This window comes from Triturus cristatus, chromosome 6 (genome assembly GCF_964204655.1).
Source record: "Triturus cristatus chromosome 6, aTriCri1.1, whole genome shotgun sequence".
Lineage (NCBI taxonomy): Eukaryota > Metazoa > Chordata > Amphibia > Caudata > Salamandridae > Triturus > Triturus cristatus.
In genome coordinates, this window is record NC_140589.1 from 1299407060 (window position 1) to 1299425568 (window position 18509).

Sequence of the window (18509 nt, forward strand, 5' to 3'; positions counted from 1 at the left end):
GCAGTGGTTGCAGCTCTTCTTCGGAGCTCATGGGTGCCATTCTTCCCTTATCTTGACAACTGGCTGACGGCGGGCTCGCCTCAAGCTGTCGTCTCCCACCTCCAGACTACTGCAAACTTTCTGCATTAGCTGAGGTTCACTATCAACGTGCTGAAGTCGCACCTGACTCCCTCTCAGATGCTCCCTTTCATCCTGAGCTGTTTTGGACATCTTGCAGCTTCTGGCCTACCCTCTAGAAGGGTGATTCCAAGATATTCAGGCTATGATAACGATGTTTAAGCCTCTGTCTTTGATTTCGGTGAGACTGACTCTGAGGCTGCTGGGTCTCATGACTTCCTGCATCCTGCTTGTGACACAAATGCCCATTGACATATATGGGCTCTGCAGTGGGACCAGAAGTTCCAGTGGACGAAGTATCAGGGTAATCTCTCTGACATGGTTGAGATCATGGAGGGAACTGCAAAGAACCTGCAGTGATGTCTTACGAACCGCAATTAGGTCTCTTTCCCAACCAGATCTGACAGTGGTGACAGATGTCACTCCTGGGATGGGGCAGCCATCTGGGAGAGGTGGAGATCAGAGGACTCTGGTCTCGAGGAATCCAGACTCCACTTCAATCAGTTGGAGGTCCGAGAGATCTAATTGGCATTGAAAGCCTTTCTACCATCTATCCAGGGATAGATGGTAGGGCAAGTGTTCAGGGAAAACACCACTGCCATGTGGTACTGCAACAAACAGGGTGGGGTGGGGTCATGGACCCTTTGTGAAGCGGCCCTGCGTCTCTAAACATGGCTGAAATATCCGGGCATATTCCTGGTGTTTCAACACCTGTCCGGTCTCTGAACGCCAAAGCGGACAAACTCAGCCGAAGATGCATTGTGGATCCCAAATGGCGTCTCCATTTGGAGGTGGTGCAAGGTTCCTTTCAGCAGTGGGAAGAGCCTTGGTTAGATCTGTTCGCCACCACAGAGAACGCGCAATGTCAGCATTCCCACGTGCTGGAGTTTCCAAGGCGGCTTTCGCTCTGAGACAGTTTTCATCTTTAGTGGAACTCAAGCCTCCTGTATGCCTTTTCGCCCATACCACTCCTGCCCAGAGTTTTCAAGAAGATCAGGAACAACGGCACCCAAGACATCCTTGTGGCTCTGGATGGGGATTGGAGAGTTTGGTATCCCAAGCTTTTGATTATGGCCATTAGTCCTTCGATAAGGCTGTCCCTTCTGGAGGATCTTCTGTCACAGCAACTGTGGAAGGTTTTCCAACCGAACTTGTCAACACTCCACCTTCATATGTGGAGATTGAGTGCCCACCGTTGACAGCTTTCAACTTTCCTTCTGAAGTCTGCAGTGTTAAACTTGCAGCCAGGTGTCTCTCCACCAAGGCGCGGTATATGCCTGCCGCTGGGGCAAGGTTGTGTCATGTTGTGCAGAAAGAGACATTAATCCCCCCTCTGCCCCCATTTCTCAGGTGCTCTGCTCTGGGCACTTTTAAGGGACACCTATTTGCAATCTCTGCTTTTTTTTCAATTACCTCACCGACCTTCTCTTTTCCAATCCCCTCTTCAACATAGGTTTTTGAAATATTTGTAACATATGTTCCCTTGCACTCCTTTCGTTATGCCTCAGTGGAATCTCATTCTTGTCCTCACCTTCTTTATGTGCGCTCCCTGCAAAACTCTGCACAATTGTCTACTCAGGCTCCTAACCATCAAGACAACCTTTCTCTTGGCAATAACCTCTGCCCAGAGGTTCAGTGAGTTTCAGGCCTCGTCATCTAAGCCTCCTTATCTAAACATCGACCCAGACAAACTGGTGCTTAGTACGAGAGCTTCCTTTCTTCCAAAAGTGGTCACTCTATTCCACGTAGACCAAACCATCTCTCTACCTATGTTTTAATCCCCTACACATCCCTCCAAAGAACAGGAGTGACTCCACCATCTGGATCCAAAGAGACCATTGTTGTTCTACTTTGACTGCACACGAGAGTATCGTGTTGACGACCAACTCTTCATGGGGTATGTTGGAGCGAAGAAGGGACGGCCATACAGAAGCGAACCATCTCCAGATGGATTGTGCTATTTATCCAAATCTGCTATGCATTGGCTAAGAAACAACCCCATGAGGGTTAGCGTGCTCATTCCACTAAAGCCAAAGCTGCGACCACTGAGTTGGCATGTGAAGTTTTGGTCCTGGATATCTGCTAGGCAACAACATGTGCCTCATTGCACAAGTTTACTAAACATTACTGTCTGGACAGTCAGGTCTGTAGAAATGGGCCTTTTGCCCGTTCGGTCCTGCAGGGCTTCCTGATGTGAAATTGGTCTGCAGACTTATCTCTGGGGAGGTACCGCATGGGTATCTATTCGAAGGCAAGTAATCTGCAGCTAGAAGTCTCTATCAGATGAACAAGTTACTGACTTTCGGTAACGCCTTTTCTAGTTGAGACTCTATGTAGCCGCAGATTCCTTACAGACCCACCCAACCTCTCCGATCTGCAAACGGATATCTAGAGGCAGAGCTTTCCCCTTTCAGGGCCCTAGATTTTCACACCATGGTCGAGTACTTCGCAGCTCTGCTCTTCTGGCATAGAAAGTCGCGAAAAGTGACTGACTTCAAAGAGCCTTGGTGGTGCCTATTTTAGCCACCTCGAACATCACTTCCGGCGCGGATGACGCCAACGACGCCAAACAAAGCTGAACGATTCCACCTAAGGGGCGCAAGGGTAATGCTGATGAAAAAAATCTGGATTCAGTCTGACCCCTGGGGATAATTCTAAGGTAAGGAATCTGCAGCTAGATAAAGTCTGTACCAGATAAGGTGTTACTGAAGGTAAGTAACCTGTTCTTTAGGAAACTAACAATATTATAGCCTTATAGCCCGCCGTAGCGGGCTATACCGGCTATTAAAGGCCCGCTGCAGCGTTAAAGGCCCGAGCCGAAGGCGAGGGACTTTAACAAAAGCAGCGGGACTTTAATAGCGGTATAGCCCTGCTACGAAGGGCTATAAGGCTATTAGAACATTCTGCCACTAGAGGGCAGAATGTTCTAATACATTAAACAAAGGCTTCTCGAAGCTCGAGGGGATTTAAATCCCCTCGAGCTTCGAGAGGCTTTTGTAAAACATTGGAATGTTGCTCTGCGGGCCTTTACTGGCCTGTAGAAGCATTGAGCACTCCATTGTCTACAATGGAGTGCTCCACATTCCAATGTTCTAATAGAAGTTAAAGAATTAGAGCTACAAGAAGCAGTTGGTGATATTCTGCCTGGGAGTTGAACACCACATGGATCGTTACTAGCAGTCCTAAATTCAAGGTGGTTTATTTATCAAAATATCTAAAATGTTCAGATCTTAAGTTAGAATCTAAAGGGTATATATACAACACAGTAAATCTTCTGTACATTTATTGGTAAGAGGAGACTAATACTTGGTGTATGAAAATTTGCAAAGGATTTTCCTTAAATAAAGTTTTCTTAGACTTAACGGTCATCGTGATCTTCACTAAGATTGTGAATGTTTCAAAACTAAGGTCTGTAGCAGGTGGTATGGGAGGTTAGGGTCGATACTAATAAAGTTACTATAGTGAGATCATGCAGGAGAGCAGATGAAAAATCTTAAGTAGTATTTCTGACAGTCAGATGAGTTATCTTGTTATTTCACCTTATTGTGTACAGCAGGGTGAAGCAACATGTCTTGTGTTAAATTCTATTCTCAGTATGGCATACTGTTGATGGAGCACTTACCAGTAGTAGTTTATTTAATAAAGTTCCTAAATAGCTCATGGTATATCTTCCCATTTAACCTCTTCTGTGCCCATGACGAGATAGTCTCGTCATGGAGCACGGTCGCGCTGTGCCCATGACGAGACTATCTCGTCATGAAACCCACCCACTAAGGAAACGCCCGGCACAGGAGGGGGAAAGGGCGTGGCACCGAAGGGGTTAAGACAGGAACCCTTATATATGTTAAATTTCACTTAAAGGGAACACACAAGAAAGAAAATGTCGAGGGAACTCTAAGATATGGCCTAAACACAGTTACACTGTATGCTTCAAACAATATTTCTGACATGATCCTGACCCTCTTTGTCAGGAACATCCTGGATGTATTTGTGAAGATATTGAAGACATGGCTTGATGAGACTTTGAGTCCTACCCATATCTTGAGCTTCTGCCAACAATACAACTTTCTTGGTTGCCTATCGACTAGCTTCAGCCAAGGATGCTACTATTACTCCTCAGGTTTCTTCACTGCTTGGACATCCATGCCAATAAGGATGATCAAACTATCAACATCTATGTGGTATAGGTCGAAAGCACAGAACTCTGTTCTAAGGACGATGCCATTTACCTTTCTACTAGTTCTTAAGAAATGTCCAGGAGACAACTCCGCCTCTTTAAATATACAGGCTTCCTGCACATAGCGAAACCTGAGGTTTAGTAGAAAGGTTGCTCGACTATTGTGATAGCCATAGCATACCTTACTAAACTGCAGGTTCCAAAAGGGGAATGATTAGTGGGCCCGATTCACAGAACTAACTTCAGACAAAATCCTAAACTTACTACCATTTTGGTATTCACAGAAGACACTTATTCATTTTGGTATTCACAGAAGGCACTTACTCATTTCGGTATTCACAGAAGTTAGGAGTCCTAACTTTAGGACTCCTAAATGCCTTCTGTGAATACCGAAAGTCTTAAAATTAGGATTTTTCACAGTTTAGTAGTAGTATAGTTAGGACTCCTAACTTTAGGACTCCTAAATGCCTTCTGTGAATACCGAAAGTCTTAAAATTAGGATTTTTCTCAATTTAGTAGTAGTAAAGTTAGGACTCCTAACTTTAGGACTACTAAATGCCTTCTGTGAATACCGAAAGCCTTAACATTAGGATTTTTCTCAGTTTAGTAGTAGTATAGTTAGGACTCCTAACTTTAGGACTCCTAAATGCCTTCTGTGAATACCGAAAGTCTTAAAATTAGGATTTTTCTCAATTTAGTAGTAGTATAGTTAGGACTCCTAACTTTAGGACTCCTAAATGCCTTCTGTGAATACCGAAAGTCTTAAAATTAGGATTTTTCTCAATTTAGTATTAGTAAAGTTAGGACTCCTAACTTTAGGACTCCTAAATGCCTTCTGTGAATACCGAAAGCCTTAAAATTTGGATTTTTCTTAGTTTAGTAGTAGTAAAGTTAGGAGTCCTAACTTTAGGACTCTTAAACTGAGAAAAATCCTAATTTTAAGACTTTCGGTATTCACAGAAGGCATTTAGGAAACCTAAAGTTAGGACTCCTAACTTCTGTGAATACCGAAGTGAGTAAGTGTCTTCTGTGAATACCAAAATAAGTAAGTGCCTTCTGTGAATATGAAAATGGTAGTAAGTTTAGGAATTTGTCTTAAGTTAGTTCTGTGAATCGGGCCCAGTGAGTTTATCATGTGAAATCTCATTTGGTAACGGTGCGTGCTGCGTTTGGAGAGTAGTGGCTTCGCTGCTTCTTACTCAGCCTCCACCAATAAGGATGCTAAAGTTTGCCTTGTCCAAGGTTAGGAAATCTACTAAAACAGCGGCCTTAAATCAATCATTCAGATTATTTTGTGGTTCCATCCAGATATGGTATTTTTTTTCGAATATGAGAAAGAGAAACTCCCACCCCCTCCTTTAGAAGTGCAGAAATGTTGGTATGTCCGCTTCCACATTTTGTGTAAATAGGAATGAGCACATATTTTTTTGGGATTCTGTTGTGGATAATTCTGAAAATCCCGGATTTCCCGCTACTATATGATGTGATGCTAAAAAGTATATCCTTCTCTCTATACAATATTTCCAGCTCTTAGTGGTCCTAGGGTGGGAAGCTAAGGAGCAGAAAATGACAATTAATAATCTGCACCCTTCTGCAGACATCAGTATTAGTCGGGAATGGTATCAGCTGGGGCAGCTTGCTGTAGGAGCAAGGCCATGAAAGATACTGGCTTGTGGGAGGGGTGCTGGCTCTTGGGCCAGATAGGACACCTGTGCGAGATATTATGGACTCCGGTCAGGGAACCATGTGGACAGCTGCAGAGCCGCACTATTCCTTCCTTTGCCCGAGTGCCCCTAGCTTAGTTTCCCGCTACTTCAAAGGCCTACCAACACTGCCGCTCATTTATTGTTTTTTACACTACGGACTGTATGCTCTTTGCATAGCTTCCTGTAGTTTATTAAAAATATGTGAGTTGCGAGCAATCAAGCATTGCATCTTTGTCCACCCATAGAGGTAAATGACTTACATTGTGTTGACTATTGGTTAAATCAATCAAAAGGAATCCTATTTGGTAAGTATTTTGTTGTCATGTTCTTCTGTAAAGGATTACTCTATATATTTTCTTAGGCATTTAAATTATCCAGCTAGATTCTTCTCTTAGGCAAGAAGACTTTTGGGACTGCTTCATACAGCATTTTCACGTCTAACAGAATCAAGACATGCAAAAAGTGGACTCTCCTAAATCCCCCGATTGATTCAAAGATTTATGATTCATGGATTTTGTGAACCATCATTTTCACTTATGGCTAGGGGTTGGTGAACAGCTGAGATGCTAAAGGACTTCGGGTGATTTTCAGTATCTCTGTTGCTTTTGCATCTAATATTGAATGTATGTAAATGTTTTTAATGCTTTAGAATTTGGAATTGCTGTCTCACTTTTCTCTATTATGACTTTGTCACTCGCACAATTGAAACATATTATACATTTTGTTATACTAAAAACATTTCCTCTCTTGCTGACTTGATGTTGCTTGGACTTCCTCCTTCACAAGCATTAGCCTAATGACTTGTACTACCAAAAAACATATACATTATTACTTTTTTCTCCTAAGAGGAGCCTATGAATTGTATTCTACCTGTGTTATCCTATATTTTAAGCCTATATTGCGTGTATTTTTAAACATTAGTCTGTGTACATGCTCCTGATTTACCCATAGTGCCCTGTCTTGTAATGGTGGTGATCTCAGTTGAGATGTTTTCATACATGAAAAGCAGAAATCATTGCATTTAATTGTTGCCTCGCTGATTCTAATGGAGTTACTATAGTCAGTAATTATGCTCACTCTCAGTGTGAGATGGATCAGTTAGAATATGCTGCCAGTTACAGATATGGTAAATGCATAACTTTGCATAATCTGTATTGACTAGGGATGCAAATTAAGCCCGGCATTGTGTCGGGCGAGGAACGAGTGCCAAAATGCACAGTCTGTTAGATGTGGCTTTTGGCGAGCCATTGGCACACACTTACAGCTAGCTGGTTGGGTGGGGAGCATCATCAAGGTGGACTATTCACTATTAAATGGTATAATTTGAGGTCTTGATCAGGACTGAAGGACGTAAAAATGCATGTTTGTTTCACTCTCTATCAACACTATTCTCTTTGAGTTTCTAAACTTTTCAGATGCATGCACATTAAATCAGGAATATCCTAAGTGAAACTGGCATGAGGTCTTTTTTGGATATTTAGGTACAAAACAATCTCATGTCTACTTATTCTTCTGTGTAGTGTCTCTTCTTGCAGTCAAAACAGAGCCATTGAACAGCAGTGAAACCGCAGCTACAACTGGAGATGGATCCCTTGACACTTTTACGGGGTCAGGTAAAGCCACACTCATTATTTCCACACAAAGACTTGGAATATTTTTAGAAGCATAGCTCACTTGACTGAGTGTTCAAGCTAGCTCCTAAAATCAAGTGTTAACTGATTCTAGAAGGGTAGAGTTTAGGAGCTACCAGATTGTCAAATAGTATCCCAGGTTGTGCCATGCTGGCTGGAGGGCATTCATAATGCCTCAAGTCACCTTGCACGTTCATGGTGAATCCACTGAAATTTATGACACTTTCCTTAATATTGAAGCTCAAAATAAAAATGCACACTGCACTAAGGTGATGCAAAAATTGAATTATTGAGATCACCTGCAAGTGTATTGCTCTGAATATGTAGCCTGAAAACTATTTGCTTTAAAAAAGATAGTTGTTTTGTTGTTGCTGAGTGCAAGGTAATTTGAATTTTGTTTCACTTATATGAAAGTACAGTTGTAAACATAATAGTAAATAGTGCAAACTGACATTATATTGTAAATTTTGTTTGTGTGTTCCAAGCACATACTTTTGTTGAGAGTTCAGGGCCTTATTTACAAGCCCCTTGCGCCGCCGGTGCGTCACTTTTAATGTGGGTAAAAGTGACGTACCGGCGGCGCAAGGGGCTTGTAAATAAGCCCCTCACTGTTTTAAATTGATAGGCTAATACTTTATAAACCATGCACTAGGGTCAGTATTCTTTCAAATTGAAGTTCTTCTTTATTGTATGATGTTATATTTGACGTTGGGTAAAAGCCCTATCGCTGAAAGAATGTACGGTTAGATAGATCTTTAGACCTGAATGGATGTTGGGTAAAAGCCCTATCGCTGAAAGAAGGTACGGTTAGATTGATCTTTAGACCTGAATGCCACATTTCATTTCTTCAGCACAAGTTCATTCAACAGCTTTGTGCGCTCATCAAAGTTTGTAGGTCGTGAACAGCTAAGCTTTTCAGCAGGTCTCCGCTGTAATGGAAGAGTTTGAGTAAATTCTAATGTGTGACGGTTCCTCAAGCACAAACCCTTCATGAATAATTCATAATGCATGCTGTTGGCTTGGCCGTTGTTGAAACACGCCTACTTCATGCCACAAGATGATAGTTTATAAAGTTTTGAGTGAAGCACCAGGGATCTGTCTGTAAAAGGACATACGGATTTGTGTATACTCAGACTATCAAGGTTTTCTCTTGTAAACCTGATAGGGCTAGGATGTTTTTTTCCAAGTATTCCGTTTGAGCGAATCCCACATTCTGGTTAGCTCATCTTTCTTGCCGTCGATTTGGCACTGATTATGTAGATTGTGTATTTGGCATGAATTAGTTTCTCTGGTCCTTCGAGTTCAGCATTCAGTGGTTGTAGCTTATCCTGAGATTAGCAGGAGAATTATTAGCGATGGAGTAACCCTTTTCCAAAAGAAAATGATTATTTAAAGCTTAAGTAGTATTTTTAAACAACAAATAAAGGAATATTTAATGGGAGCTCTAAAGAAAACTGTATATTTCAAAACAACATGAAAAGAGGGCACTAGTATTATATATAGAACACATTCCTTGTATCGAAACATCAATTATGACACATAATACAATAGTATTCGTGCTAAGTGGAAGAAAGGCTCCGTGTTCAGTGCAACAACTTAAGATAAATGTACAAAACGAATAATTTAAAAAGAACAACTTAAGAGAACCACTGTGAAAGTGCAAGTGACCAAGCTGTAGAGGCATACATGACCCAGAACAAGAATTTCAGTTAGACTACAAATAATGATAGCAGTAATGTCAGCGTTTCAACCCAGTAAACAACTCATAGGGTCGTTATCAGGAAATAGATTGTTTTAAAAGCAACTGCTTAACAAGGAATTCCAGGGCTGAGTTGATCTCAATCTTAAATAAGAGACAAAACTGCATTAGGAGTAGAGGATACTTTCATGTATGTTCCCAGTTATAAAGTTTAAAATGACAAAGCGTCATGAAAGTACATGGAATACTGACTCTAAGTAGTCAATTATCTGCAAATCCTTGCCAGCCGGTCAAGGAACGTCTGTTAGATTAATACAAGAAATATTAGTCCTTTCTCTGTCTAGTAACTGGGGGACCTTTCAGACTATGTCAAAGAGACTGAACATATTCATAATTATAAAAATATATTAATAAGAAAGTATTGTATGAATTCAATGTAGCTACATCAAGTACTCAAGAAAGTACATGGAACATGAATTCAGTTTATAAAACCTATCCTGTCTTGTACATCTCTTGATCAGCGTGTCTGGTCCTGTGTAATGCTATCTATAAATGCCATTTGTCACATTTCTTTTAATATTGAGCAATCGGGGCAAATAAAGTTCGATAGGTTAAAAAAACAAATTATATAGCAATCACTGCTTCTTGATAGCTGTGTTTGGGATACAGTTATGTTATGTTAAATGTACATGGCACAAACACAAGAATCAAGTGAATACACAGATATTAGTATGAGGTAAAAATCATCAAACTATCAAATGTATAAATATTACCGGTAAGTAACTTGCCATGTTCTTTGATAGTCTGTAGTACAATATAGAAGAAACCAACCACATAGTTCCAATTCTTAACTTTAAACTGTTTATAAACTGTTTTTATTCCCTAATGTGAAACATTTCTAGTTCATACAAATGGTTTTCTTACAAAGGCTTATTCCTAAAAAGTTTACATTTGAGAATACCTAGGTTATTTTTTGCATACTGAAATAGTTCTTACTAATCACCAGATCACGTTTTACAGATTGTTATTAATTTTAGCGCACTCTGTGTGTTCATTGTGCTAATCATGAAACTCTGGGTAGTTATAACACATGCGCTTGCTAGCAGCCACCTCATAAAGTGACACCTAAGTTATATCCGCTTTTACTGACGGCTTTGTTTACCAAATCCATGAATCTATTGCACTATATTCCTATTAACTGTACTTATTTCATTTCAATGAACAGAACTGTTTTTTTGATTAAAGTTGATCCGCTCTGTCTCTCTCTATACATTTTTGTGTTCAAAAGATGAGACTATAAATTGTATTCTACCTGCGTTAAACAACTAACCTGCCTCTTTCAAAGTTGTGGCTTTCATCTGTTAAAGGGCAGGGTGCTGAAGTTTTTTTTTTTGGGGTGGGCGGGCGTTACCCCGCGAGATTTTCCTAGCATCCTAAAATTAACGACACTGGGCCAACAGTAACTCGGGGGTATCAAAAATAGTTGGAAATACTGCAGATTATGGGTTTTTGAGGAACAGTATTGAGGAATGTGCCTTTCCATGACTATTCCCTCATGTTTTGCTCTCGGGTTTCACCCGGAGACTTTGAATGCTTTCAGTAGCTGGTGTTCTCAGGTGAGAAACTCAAATACTTGTAAATGCAGTGGAGGCCAGTAATGTGAGTTATTAACACCAGGCAGAATCAGATATATACATGAAGTCCTATTCTGAAAAGCGCTTAGACAAATATAGTGTAAATGCGCTTTCGTATCTATGCAGTTTAAAATTAGCTCTTAACAATAATTGATAGCCACACTTTTTTTTCATTTCTAGCTGTTGGCGCAAGTTTCTCACTTTATCATCTGGGAAAACAATAGTTTTTTAAATTAAATTGTGTACACTTTGCATACATCCCACTCACAAAAACACCCCTACGGATTCGTTTTCTAGAAGTACACAAGCTAGTACTGTAAGAAACTGGGTTACTAGTTGAGAGGGGGAGAGCCCCACTCAAGTAATAAACACAATGTTCATCAGGGTGGACCTCAAAAGTGTCTAAATAATTGTGTTTAACCATAAGGCAGCTTGGCACAAAAGGCTTAACTTGGAAGCAGTAATAATGTTAAAACACAACACAAGAAACATCCCAAATCAATTTAGAAAAACAGAGAATATGTTAATAAATAAAATGACTCCAACACAACAATTATTCAACCAGTTTTACTGCATATATATAAATATATTTTTTAAATTTTATTTTAAGTAAAAACAGGGCCAAGAAGCACAAGGCACCAATTGTAGTTATCTGGTGTTAGACCTGGCATCTTTTGGTTTGTTTCCTCTGTCTTTTTGCTTTCTCGCCTCCTGTTTTTTTAATGGTACGTTGAACTTCGTTTTGCTGGTTTAGTGCCTCTGCGCACTTTATCCCTGCTGTTCATTGTTAAAGTGCGCGTGTTCCTACTGTAAATTCTGTTTATCGATTGGTCTTTTCATGTTTGGCTTATTTGATTTACTACTAAGTCACTAGTATAGTGCACTGTGTGTGCCCAGGACCTGTAAATCAAATGCTGCTGATTGTGCCACACACACAAGGTGTTTCAGACCTGCCACTGCAGTGTTTTGTGCAAAGATGTTGCTGCCATGTCGACCAGGAAAGTGCCTCCAATTCCCAGGCCCTAACCTTCACTTTTCTTACTTGTAAGGCATCCCTCAGGTAGGCCCAAGTTACCCACATGTGCAGGATGCAGTGTGTGTGAAAGGTAGGACATGTCCTGGTGTGTGTGACATGTCCTGATAGTACTGCCAATTTCACTATTGACAGGCTATCTGTCCCATAGGCTAACATGGGAGTTGCTTTGTAACATCTTACAAGCCTAACTTTCTATTGCGACAAGATAGGGAAATGGCGTTTAGTATGCCTGAACTCAGGATTTAAAAATACATCTTTTAGGAAATGATTCTTATATTATGTGTTTAAAAATACCAGTTTTAGAAAGTGGGTATTTTCTTGTCTAGCAAAACACACAAGATGATGGACGGAATGTTGCACATTGGCAAAACATTCACCCCCAGTCACAGATCTGGGTTCAATCCATCGTTATTTTGCTCACCACGCCACCCCAGTTCAGACATGGCCATATGCAAATCAGTCTTGACCCTGTGACTCATGGGAACAGTCCAGCCCGAACTGCTAAGCCATGTTTTCCCTGGACTAGAATCAAGCATCCTAGGACCGGTTTCGGGGTTTCACTCCTCTTCAGCCAGGATAGCTTGACTCCAGTGGCGTAGTGAGCACGGGACCCACGTCTGGGCATACTCTTCCCACAAAGGGTGAACAGCAAAATACACAAGATGATGGACGGAATGTTGCACATTGGCAAAACAATCAACCCCAGTCACAGATCTGGGTTTAATCCATCGTTATTTTGCTCACCACGCCACCCCAGTTCAGACATGGCCATATGCAAATCAGTCTTGACCCTGTGCCTCATGGGAACAGTCCAGCCCGAACTGCTAAGCCATGTCTTCCCTGGACCGGAATCAAGCATCCTAGGACCGGTTTCAGGGTTTCACCCCTCTTCAGCCAGGATAGCTTGACTCCAGTGGCGTACTGAGCACGGGACCCACGTCTGGTTTTTGCTATTTTCTTGTCTACCCATTCTTTGTGCCTCTGTTGGTTTGTGTATTGACTGTCTGATTTTGAAGTGACAGAGGCTGGGGTGTGCATTCACTTTAGACAGCCACAAGGAGTTCTGAGGTGTGTCCTGCCTTTCCTGGGTGACTCATAGTTGGGCTGAATAGGCCTGGTCTGCAGTTAGAGTGGTGGGAATAGTTTTCGCTAGCACCTGAATAGGCAGTGTCTCCTCTGCACAATGCTGTCTCCACCTCCTGGAGTGAAGCTAGGCCAGAGAGGGCAGAACTGGTTTGGACTGGGCTCAGAGACCCTTGCCACAAAGAGAACAAAGAGTAAATGTGGTATAAACATTGGGGCCCTGACCCCAGGACTTTAGAAATCTTTTGGATCAAGGAACCTGTCAAGAAGAAGAGCGGGAGAAGCTGTGAGTAGGAACTACCACTTTTTCTGTTTGTTTTGCTGTCTTGGCCCGCAGTGGCTGCTTCTATATTGGGCAAAGAAAGGACTGGACTGAACTTTCTGCAACTTCTCTGTTTGCGTTTCTCTAAGGGCTTGAGGTAGAGCTTGCTCCTTGGTCAAGAAGAATCAAGAACAGCAAAGACTTCAAGTTCATTAGCTACCAGCACTGGGAACTGTGTGTTTTGTGCTGCAACAGAAGATAAAGCAACCAGACGCAGTCAACAACACCGCTGCCGGCTCTGTGTCCTGAAGGTGCCAGCCACACTTCGCACCGCAACCCTGGTCTAACTGGCGACGACGCCCAATGTCGCCACCGAGCCGCTGTATGGGTACCGCACTTGCACCGCCTGGTATACCAGACGACGCTGCTCCACGCCGACATTGACGCCACTGCTTGCACCGTGGTTTGAGGGCACCACTCATAAGTTACACGACGCACCGCCCCGCCCCACACCTCAGCCTTGGCCTGCTGGTGCCTTTGACTCCGGTTCGTCAGCTGACGACAGCGCTTCTGCAATGATAATGCCGCTGCCTGCACCGTGACCTGCTAGCACCGCAATGAGTACTGCCTCACTTTGCATGCAGCCCTGGTCTCACCAACCCCACTGGACGGCATCACCGAGCTGCTGCCTGCACCACGACCTAAGGTCACAGCAAGCCGTACCTCTGCAGTTGGTACTGTAGCCCCGGTGCCCGCCCATGACAGCGCTCCTGACTTCAACCGCACGGAGTTTGATCTGCAAAGCCTGTGACTTCAAGGGTCCGACGACACCTGCACCGACCTCCGTAACCAACGCCTGCCAATGCCGGCTTTTCAGAGCTCATCACAAAGTCACCATCTAAAGGTACTGTTTTGTGGGTATTTCCTACACTGTAGCTGGCTCGCAACGCCGCGGCCAGGGATAACTGTTTAGATTTGATGTTCACACCATGATAGTCCCAGAAGGAGCTATCGACTTCCAGGAACTGTATTTTAAGTCTATTTTTGCTTATTGATATTGCTAAGAACTGTATGGTAGATTTGTATCATTTTTGGTCTTGTCTGCACAGATAAAATATTGGATATTTTACTAAAACTGGTGTGATGTCCTTTTGTAGTGTTTTCGGTGTATTACTGTTGGTTATGTGCAAATGCTTTACACACTGCCTCTGAGATAAGCCTGACTGCTCGTGCCAAGCTACCAAGGGGGTGAGCATGGATTTTTTTATAAGTGTATCCCCCGTATCCTGACTAGAAAGAAGGGTCCCTACTTGGACAGGGTAACATCCTACCAACTAGAGACCCCCATTTCTAACATCTGGTCACACTGGACTGGGTCAATTTCAAAGTTCCGACCAACCACAATGGAGCACAAGTCTGCTACAGGGACCAGGTCTGTCTTGGTGGAAAGGTTACCTACTAACTTAGTCCAATTTTCACGCAAGAAACATTCGTCATGGTTGTCGTTGGTCATACTGCTAGCTGGATTTGACGGTGAGTTGCTAAAGTTTCAGGCCTTGGTCGGAACTTTGCATTGGTAGTGCGGTTGTTGACAGAGTGAACATCTAGTCAACAATTGGCACTTTGCGCTGGCGGAAAACACTGGGAAATTGTTGTTGATGCGAAGAGCTCTGAGCAGTGAAGTCTGCATTCTGTTTTCTGAAAGCTCACATCAGCAGTTGGATGCAGGTCTCACGTTAGTCTGAGTGAAGTCTGTTTGCTTTCACAATGAAATGGTTCTTTTTTATGTGAAGAGCCCAGGACTTCTGATTTTTCACCTGGAGTCCAGGTCTTGCTGTTTTGGGGTTGGAGGAGTTCACTCTTAACACCAGCCAAGAGTCCAAGCTTAGGACTCACTCCAGCAGAGACCGGCAGCATGATTTAAGCAGGTGTAGGTTGTAATTGTCAGCTGGGCAGTTGCAGGTAAGATCTCTAGAAGCTTGCAGTTTCCATATAACTCAAACAGGCTAGGCAGCTGATCTTTGGAGTCACTTCTGGGGTCCTGGGTTCAAGGCAAGCAGCTCCAGTCTTCCTTCAGGCTTTAGAGAGCTGGTAAGTCCTTTTTCTGAATCTCCACAGGTCCATGAGTGTTCTGATGAGAGGTTCTGCGGGAGCCACTTTTATAACCAGTGGCAGCCTGTGTGTGTGGGGTGGGTTACACCTTTGTCTAACTCTAAACTGGCTCTGGTCAGTTCTGCACTTTTGTCTGAGTTTGACTGCAATCTGTCCAGGGGGACAAAGGGCTGGTAGTCCGTAGTGTGAGCTGCATTTTCCAGTGACCGGGCTGGCATCTTCGGAAGTCAGGAAGGGACTGGGTACCCTTTGAGGCTCAGGAAGGGCTAAGTACAACGCTCAGGTCATCTTGCTCAGAAGAGGAAGACCCTTCCCCATACACCAGGCCTTTTCATCCCCTGTCTGAAAGAAAAATCCATCGCACCACAGGAGAGACATTAGCAGTTGTGTGACCCTGAACTCTTGCAAGTAAGGCACATTTGGTGTAGACAGAAAAATGGCATCTTTCTAAAGGTGGCATTTTCAGGATAGTAAATTAAAATCCGACTTCACCATACCATTAAAGAGGATTTAAAATGTCAGTGTCTGGGTGGATGAGAGGACCATGTTTCTGCGTACCTGCACATGCTATTGAAACACCCTTACAGCATGAGAGGCTACCAGGGGGTTCCGAACCGCTCCTCTACCTGACCATGGGAAAGGATTACACTGCTTCCACACACCAACCTGTTGCACCTACTGCACACACGCTTATAAGATGCTACCTTTGCCTGCCAGGTTACGAGTCATGGTTTTACGTTTACTTGGGATTATTGTCATGTTACATTCCACACAGGTTTGGACAGAGGCTCTGGCACCCATCATGGCTGGCGCTGAAATTATATTGCATGCTGTGACCCTGTGATGACCTATCTCTGCTCTTTGCCTGATTGCAGACCTGGAAGGAGGTGGTCGGAAATGCATGTACATTCTTGCTCGTTGTATATGCATCATGGGCGTGCCAGCCCTGAACCACAACTGTACTAAAAGAAACGTTAATAAAGAAATGTGTTTTACTTGATAGAGATTGCTATTTAGAGCAACAATGTCATTATCTATGAATATTGATAATTACTGTTACTTTAGAACTTGCTGTCAAAAAATTCAATAAATACATTTAAATAAAATTTGGATTTTAAATTACAGTTCAAATGAGCGGAAGAAGTATTTCTGGAGCTGGTCTCAAATCGTAGTTATCACTTATTAAATGCTTTGAAGGTAATCCAGTGTTAAGCAATAGTTGAGATAGCCTTGCTACAATGAAAAACATTTTTTTTGATGTTTTCACTGTCAGGACATGTAAAACCTAGGTACACATGTCCTTCTTTTTAAATACGATGCACCCTGCCCTATGAGCCTTTTAGGGTCTACCACAGGGAAGATGTATAAGCATTAAAAAGGAAGGGTTAGGCTTGTCAAAAGGTTTATTTTACCACATCAAAATAAAGTTTACAACTGCACTGCAGACTGCAGTTTTTGCATTCAACTTACGGGTCTTGGGTACTTGTAGTACATTCACTCTGGATTTATAAGTAAGTTAAATGTGCTAATTAGATGTATACACCTCTTACCATGTTTGGAAGGTGGAGCATAAGCACTTTACTAATAGTGTGCAGAGTACTAATGCCAACTGTAACGAGCTTGGCAAAAATAGGGACAGAAAGGCCAACATCGGGGGGATACAAGGCAAAAGATACTCCTTTCCAACACGCTTCGTGTACCATTTAGAAGTGAATTTTTCTAGTTGATGTAATGAGGTAGTGAAGCCAAAGTTGTCCTTTTACCTGAACTCCTACATTTACTATAAGAGCGAAGGGTGAGTTTTCTAGACCTGGTTGAAGAAACACATGAGTAGATACTTTGTGATGTATTCAGCTGTATAATTAGGCTTTTCTGTTTTTAGTTTCTATTTTTGGTAAATTCTGGTGTTTTTTTTTCAGTGTTTTCAAGTGATTTCAATACCTTAAAAAATAGTGGTTATCAGTGGTTTCACATTGTCTCGCCATTAAAAACTACAGAAACAGTGTTTTTCCGGTGTTTATGCTTTGCTTTTATTATTGCTTGCTTTCTGCAGTGATAGAGCATGGCATATAGACAGTGTAAGTATAGTGTATATGAGGTCCAAATAGATTTTCGAAAATTAAACTTATTGTAGTACACCATACAATCTTCTTCAGTGAGTCTTTGGTCATGTATGCTTGATCTTTCCTTCCCATGTAAACTTCTGTGAAAAGGCCCTCTCAACATTGGCACTTGAGATGGGCAACACCAACACAGCCAGTACCCAATTTTCTAACTCTGGCCACTGACATAGCTTTCCATGCCAATACTGGTTCACTTGAAGATTGCGATTCTCGGGGCAGGTTCTGCAACATTTGCGCTGATCTGGGCGCTTATGCCCTCAGAGTTATCGAAGCGGTACCACAGTGAGGTTTCTTTGACTTCAAATGCCATTGGTGGTGAAGGGAAATTTCTATGTATTATTGCAAGTAATTTCTCATACATTGTAAAATAAAAGTTCCTGAATTGCTCTTCACTATTGCTTTGCTTACCAAGCGGCAAGCACTCTAACATGGAACATGTTGCAGTGCCAAAGTCACTAAAGGGGTCGCCCAGCCTACTCTCAAGGAGATGTTTCACATCTACACCAATTATGCTGAACACTTGGCAGACAAGGGTGTTTTCCGACTTTAGTTTTTTTTATTATGTTCACTACAGCAGTTATGTTTTCCTGTAAAAATGTAAGAATGCAGTATAGTGTACTTTTTCACATCAATATGTGACCAAAGATCCTCACATTTCTTGCCTTTGGCATCCTCACTCAGCAAAAAATCTGTAATCAGTTGCCACATGGATAATATAGCATTCATAGCCCCTTGGCCTGAGAACCAGCAGCTAAGGGACACAGTTGGGATGACTCTTTCTTTGATGCAACACAAAGCACAAAATGATAAATATTTACGTTTTAGTTCTTGTACATAAGAAAACAGTGCACCGGAATGGACTAAAAAGTCAATAGCATTACTCATTAACTCTGAAGATTGTAAGGATGCTTTCAGCATACCATCTAACA

The 18509-nt window shown here is 42.2% G+C and overlaps 1 protein-coding gene across 15 annotated transcripts in view; it reads left to right on the plus strand.

Moving 5' to 3' along the window:
* The window catches only part of EYA4 (EYA transcriptional coactivator and phosphatase 4), a 671943-nt gene that overhangs the window by 446101 nt on the left and 207333 nt on the right, over positions 1 to 18509 (plus strand). For 9 of the 15 annotated variants that reach the window (XM_085612263.1, XM_085612265.1, XM_085612264.1 and 6 more), the window contains one exon: positions 7521 to 7613. The exons of the other annotated variants lie outside the window; for them this stretch is intronic. In XM_085612263.1, the coding sequence (XP_085468389.1) occupies positions 7521 to 7613 (93 nt within the window). The remainder of the gene's footprint in view (positions 1 to 7520; positions 7614 to 18509) is intronic. 15 annotated transcript variants of the gene reach the window in all.